Raw genomic sequence first — 6000 nt, forward strand, 5'->3', positions numbered from 1 at the left:
TCAGCTGTTGATAGCAGACGAGGGACGTCGGGAGCAGCAGGGGCCCTGCCGCCGCCGCCAGCGACCGGGGACTACCGCTCCGCCAGTGTGAAGGGCGAGGGCAATCAGGCGGGCTTCGCGGGTCGCACCGTGCTGCTGATTGCCGCTGCAAGGTTTCTGTCGCCGGACACGCCCCTGGTGTCACGGCCCAGGAGGACTGCCACCCACCGACACACCCTACCAGCCAGCCACCATGCTTGCGGCTGTTGCGGGCGCTCCGGTTGTGGGATCGGCGCAGCTGTGCAGCCGCAGAACCCACAGACCAGCAGCAGCAGCGAGCAGCAATCGCAGCCGGCGGTGCAGCGCCTCGGCAGCAAAGCGGCTGGATGTGCAGGCGGTGAGTGGGCGCTGCAATTGACGATGGAGCGCCGGAGGGAGGGCGGCGCCGAGCCGAGGCTGCCTGCTCCGCCGCCGGCCCTGCCGCCACTGCAGGTGATTCCCGCGCTAGCAGGCGATGCCACCGACCAGACGCCGCCCGACCTTCCCTCCTACCTGTTCAAGGAGCGCATCGTCTATGTGGTGAGCAGAAGTCGGGGGAGAGCAGCGCAGTCGGGTGTGTGGCGGGGAGGCAGCGCAGCGGCGGCAGCTGCCCTTATGGCAGCCCAGTTTTGCGCAGCTGCCTGCCAGGCGCCTTCACGCCACGATCCCCAAGCAAGCAGCCCGCGGGAACGGCGCCCAGCATGGCGCCCATGCAGCTCGGCCGCTGGGCTGCAGTCCACCAACCCGCCGCTTGGCCACCGCCGCCTGGCGTGCACACCTGGGTTGCAGGGCATGTCCCTGGTCCCGGCTGTCACGGAGTTGGTACTGGCGGAGATGCTGTATCTGCAGTACGACAACCCCACACGACCCATCTACATGTACATCAACAGCACAGGAGTCATCGTGAGTGGCGCCCGCGCGCCCCTGCTGCTGCTTGTTATCACCATGGCACAGCCGCACAGGCCGTTGGCGCCGCCGCCGCGCTGCAGCGCACGTTTGGGGACAGCAGAGGCCTGCGGTGGTGGCCGAGGCTGCGTGGTCGCAGGGCGCGCAGCCCCAGCCAGCCATCAAACCCGCCAGCCAGGCAGCTGTGGGCAGCATGCGGGCTGCTCGCCCTGCCCCGACCGCACCTGCTGCCGCCCGCCTGTCCTGGCCCGCCCGCAGAAGGGCAGCGGCAAGCTTGGGTACGAGTCTGAGGCGTTTGCCATCTACGACACCATGCGCTACATCAAGCCCCCCGTGGCCACCGTGTGCGTGGGCTCCGCGTTTGGCGAGGCGGCGATGCTGCTGGCAGCGGGCGAGGCGGGGCGGCGCGCGGCGCTGCCCTCCACGTCCATCATGATCCGCCAGCCCATGCAGCGCTACACGCAGATGCAGGCCAGCGACATAGACATCTACCGCAATGAGCTGCGCAAGACCAACGCGGAAGTGGTGAGGCGCAGCTGGCTGGCTGGCTGGCTGGCTGGCTGGCCTGGGGGAGGGGCAGGGATGCTTATGCACATGGCCAGGTGGCAGCAGAGCGCCGGGGCGGGCAGGACAGCACGAGGGGCCTTGGGCAGTGAGCTGCACTATAACAAGCGCAGCGCAGGCTGCTGGATGCGTGGGCCGGCTTCAGGCGTCTCGCAAGGCACGCCATGCGCTGCCGCTCTCTCATTGCCGCTGCGCCGCATGCTTCACCCGCAGGTGCGCCTGCTGTCCAAGCACACGGGGCACGGCGAGGAGCAGGTGGCGCGCGACATCTCCCGCCCCAAGTACTTCAACCCTTACGAGGCCATTGAGTATGGCATCATCGACCGGGTGCTGGAGCCGGAGGAGGAGGAGGTGCGCGCCGTGGTGCGCGCCGCGCAGCAGCCCGCGTAGGCGGCTGGCGGCTGCATCTTCAGACCAGCTGTGTTTCTCCCTCCTTGCTGCTCTCTCGCATCTCTATCGACGGGACGCCCTTCAGCCACATCGCTCTCTGTAACAGCACGCCTTGGCATCTGCCTACATGCCAAGCGTTGCGGCTGCTGCGCCTAGCGGGGACGGGAGAAGAGGAGGTGGGGTCGGCAGAAGCGCCAGACGCGCACCTTGCTGCAATGGTGGGCGTGTCGGCAGTGTGACGGTCGCAAGCGCCCGGCAAGGCGGTGCGCTGCTGCCACATGTCCTCACCAGCGCTTGTTAGGTGGCAGTCAACCAGCCCGGAGCCCTGCTTGTTGACGCTCCATGCAAGAGTGCACGCCGCCTGGTAGCCCACGCGAAGCACGCTGTGTGCACGGCTGGCATCCTGGGTTGATGGGCTTCTTGTTCAGGGTGGATTCCCCAATTTCAAGGCATCGCACATGCAGGCATGAAATCATCAAATGAACAGCGCCAACGGTTTTGTAGCATCAATGCAGCAACGGATGGGCGCACAATCCCTGTGTGTGCTTGGCAAGGAAAAAGGCAGGAGGTGGGCCGGCAACGGCAGGAGACACAGCGAGGAATGCTGTGCCAGAAGAACGGGTCGGGGGCTGGGAGCCAAGGAGGGGCAAACCCATCACAACATGCCCCTGAGCGCATCCATGGTGCACCATACGCCGAACCAGCTGAGGTAACAGCTGCGGGCCTCAGCTCCACTCGCGATGTTCGCTGTGCCACCCTGCCCACCACGCCCCTCGCAACGGCCTGGTTGGCTCAATCCCCTGGTTGGCAGAGCGTCACTGCTTCTTCTTGCGCTCGTCGACGGCTGCAGGCCAGGTGGGCAGGTGGCCCGCGAGCGCTGGCGGTTTCAGCAGTGGTTTGTGTGCATCCTGACGACAAGCCAACCAGGCCTTCACACATGATTGAACGCTCGTCCGAGTCTGCAATGATGATGGACTGTGCCGCCAACGGCATTTCAACAATCAAGGCGGCCAGACAGGCACCCCCGCGACATCCACTCACCCAGAACTGGCCTCTGGGCCACGCGCGCCGCCACACGCTGCGCCTCCAGCACCGCCGCTGCGTGGGCCGCCAGCTTCTGCTGCTGCTCCTCCGCAGCGCGCCGCGCTGCAGCCTCCTTCTGCTTCTGCTCCTCCTCTGCGCGCCGTGCTGCAGCCGCCTGCTGCTTCTGCTCTCCTCTTCTGCTCGCGCCGCTCCGCAACCAGTTCAGCAATTATCTGGGCCGCATGCGCAGACACAGACTTGTTGCTAGCTTCTATTTCAGCGCAGTGCCGCAAGCAAAAACTCGACCGCGGCATCCTCGTCCTCAAACTCTGGGGGTGTTGCCGCCTCAAGTTGCGCCTCCACCACCGCCGCTGCCTGAGCCGCCTCCTTCTGCTGCCCCTCCTCTGCGCGCCGCGCCGCAGCCAGTTCGGCAACTATCTGGGCCGCTTGCGCAGACACACACTTGCTGCGAGCTTTTATTTCAGCGTACTGCCGCAAGTAAAACTCGACCGCGGCATCCTCGTTCTCAAACTCCGGGGGTGATTCCGGGCACGCGAGCATGGCCAAGACTAAACACCCGCAGGACTCAACGCCTGGAGCAAAGAGGAGGGGCCCTCAGGCCTGAGGCCGCGGGGAGTGCACCCCCCTGCACAGCAGCATGGGATTAGGTTCAAGGGGATGTCAGGCTGTGGCCTTTGGATGCCCGGGCGCGCCCGGCTGCCAGCTAGACGCCAGGTGGGCTGCTCATGAAAAGAGGCTTCTCTCTCTTGGCATCTTGGCTGAATTCGCACGCCCACTACATGTATGCAGCAGGTGCTGCTGATGAAGATCACCTTGAGCCTTCTGGTCTCCGACAAAAATAGGACCTTTGGAAGGCAGCATGCAATCTGCATCAGGGTGCCAAAGCATCACGGAGATGTCAGAAGCCGGCTGCCGGCCTGCCAAGCCCTTCCCCCGCCACACCGCCCGCCCAGGGCGACGCCGGCACAGCAGCCACCCGTCGTCCCCTTCCTTTTGACATGGACTGGTCAACCCTGCCAGGGATGCTCCTGTATGTGGGCAGCGTGCAAGGGCAGGGATGGGCACGGTTACAAGCACACTACATCCTTGTCGACTCGACGCGCTCTTGCCTGCTGCCAGCTGTTGCCAAGCCCGCTTCTGCCTGATCGCTTCCCCGGGAAGGGCCTGTTTGCGCCCTGCTTGCCCACAAACTGCCTGCCTACCCTCATGCGTGCACGCAGGGTGGGTACGCTAAGATAGGGCCGGCAACCAGTTGCTGCGCCGCCGCACATCGCCTCTCCATGTGGAGGAGCATCATGCGGCAGAAGGTGGAGGTGAGAGCATGCGGCAGGCAGACAGGTGGAGCTGCTGGCACAGAGGGCCTGCCACTGGCTGGGGCCCGCCGCCAGTGTAGCAGCTCCTGTGTCAGATGCCAACTGCAACAGGAGTCGTTGCAGGTGGGCAGCAGAGCTGCCTGCCGCCTGGCACGAGACGAGCCAGAGCGGTGTCCGGTGCCGCTCTGCCTCGTCTCACCCCTTGTCCGCCCTCGTCCCGCCTGCGCGCAACATCTCTCGCCCCAAGTACTTCAGTCCCTACGAGGACATCGAGTTTGGCATCGTCGGCTGGGTGCTTTGGAGCCGGAGGAGGAGGAGGTGCGCGCCGCGCAGTCTTGGTGCGCACCACGCAGCAGCCCGCGTCGGCGGCTGGCGGCTGCATCCTCAACGCCGCTGTGTTTCTCCTCCTTGCTGCTCTCTCGCGTCTCTATCTACGCCCCACCCTTCAGCCACATGCTCTTTGTAACACGCCTTGACATCTCGCTACATGCCGAGCGTTGCGGCTGCTACGCCTAGCAGCAGGATCGTGGCATGGCAGGGCATTGTGAGGCAGCGAGGGGCAGTGGGTGCTGTATGCAGGGGTAGTTTCTGAGAAGGATTCCAGCCGCCGCGATGGTAGGTTAGGGAAGCCCCCAGTCCAACTGCTGCTGCACCTGCTGTGCTGTTGCCTGGCAGCCAGCCGTGGTCTGTGTGCTGCCGTCTCCGCCTGCCCCACTGCCGCTCACCGTGCCGCCAAGCGAGATTCTGGCCCGAGGCAGCCCCTGCATCTTGCAGCGATCCCTGAGGCGTGGTCAGAATGTGTCAGCTAGCTGGCAGCGCCGTATGAAGCGACCATGCCGCCAGCAGAAGGGCTGTGTGTGTGGCAGAGGCAGGCACAGCATGCGGGTACCATGCCCGCTGCGATGTCGCCCAGCGCGGCGCTGAGTAATGAATTACACTATTGGCTGCATGTTTGCTGCGTCCCCTAATCCGCTGTCCGCATTCATTACCTCCACGGATCACATCAGGCCCATCCAGCTGTCCCCTGCCCTCCCAGCAGCCTTTTCTCTGTGCCATGAAGGTGCTGCTACTGGCTGCGCTGCTGGCGTGCGTCGTGCTCGGTGAGCATCGGTTGGGGGTGGCCGCTGGGGACTGCGAAACGCAGGAGGGAGGTGTGGCAGGCAGGCCGGCAAGGGTTCCGGGGCTGGGCAGGGCGGACGTGCCACTTCACGTGAAGGCTGCGTGACTGCAGTCGCCCCCGAGAGCTCACCCGCTTACACGCCTCCGATCGTTGTTCATGGAATGCAGGGTCCCTCGGAAAGGTAGGCGGGAGCCTGCCGCCTCGATTGTGGGGGGCCCAGGCGGCGTGGTGAGGGGGCGGCCTGCTGTGGCGGCGGGAGCCTGGCTGGCGGCGGCACGCTTGCTTGTGCTTGCTTGTGTGGGCTTAAAGTCTGGTAAAGCAAGAACTAGCTTGCAACATAGACTCCCCGCCGAAACGGGACGGGAACCGGGCGAAAGCAGAGAAAGCAATAAAACAGGGGTGGAGCAAGGCGACATGCAACGCAAGCAGCTGACAGGGCACGCATCGAAACGTGTGTATGACTGGCAAAGTGGCATGGCGCATTGGGGAGAAACGCAACGGTACGGGAGCATGGGCTGGCCAAACGGCAGTGCGGAACGCTAGGTCACTAGAAAAGCAGGGAAAGGCGCACTATGTATGCAATGAGGGCAGCCCCGGCTCGGGGCCGTTGAGAAAGCAGTGGGCGGGAGGGGGGAGGCCCCCGGT

The 6000-nt window shown here is 65.0% G+C and overlaps 2 protein-coding genes across 2 annotated transcripts in view; both read left to right on the top strand.

Annotated features, from left to right (window-relative positions):
- Positions 1-468: 468 nt before the first annotated feature.
- Positions 469-1830, top strand: CHLNCDRAFT_11056 (hypothetical protein; the record flags this gene model as incomplete). Its single annotated transcript, XM_005849987.1, has 4 exons — positions 469-558; positions 808-921; positions 1183-1449; positions 1702-1830. Coding segments are annotated over 4 exons (600 nt in total), but the record flags the coding sequence as incomplete, so codon positions are not given.
- A 2387-nt stretch (positions 1831-4217) lies between these two features.
- CHLNCDRAFT_142053 (hypothetical protein) overlaps positions 4218-6000 on the top strand; it is a gene marked incomplete at both ends in the record, with an annotated part of 4524 nt that continues 2741 nt past the window's right edge. The window contains 2 exons of the mRNA XM_005849988.1: positions 4218-4235; positions 4483-4527. Of these exons, the coding sequence (XP_005850050.1) occupies positions 4218-4235; positions 4483-4527 (63 nt within the window). The remainder of the gene's footprint in view (positions 4236-4482; positions 4528-6000) is intronic.

This window comes from Chlorella variabilis (assembly GCF_000147415.1).
Source record: "Chlorella variabilis unplaced genomic scaffold CHLNCscaffold_4, whole genome shotgun sequence".
Taxonomy (NCBI): domain Eukaryota; kingdom Viridiplantae; phylum Chlorophyta; class Trebouxiophyceae; order Chlorellales; family Chlorellaceae; genus Chlorella; species Chlorella variabilis.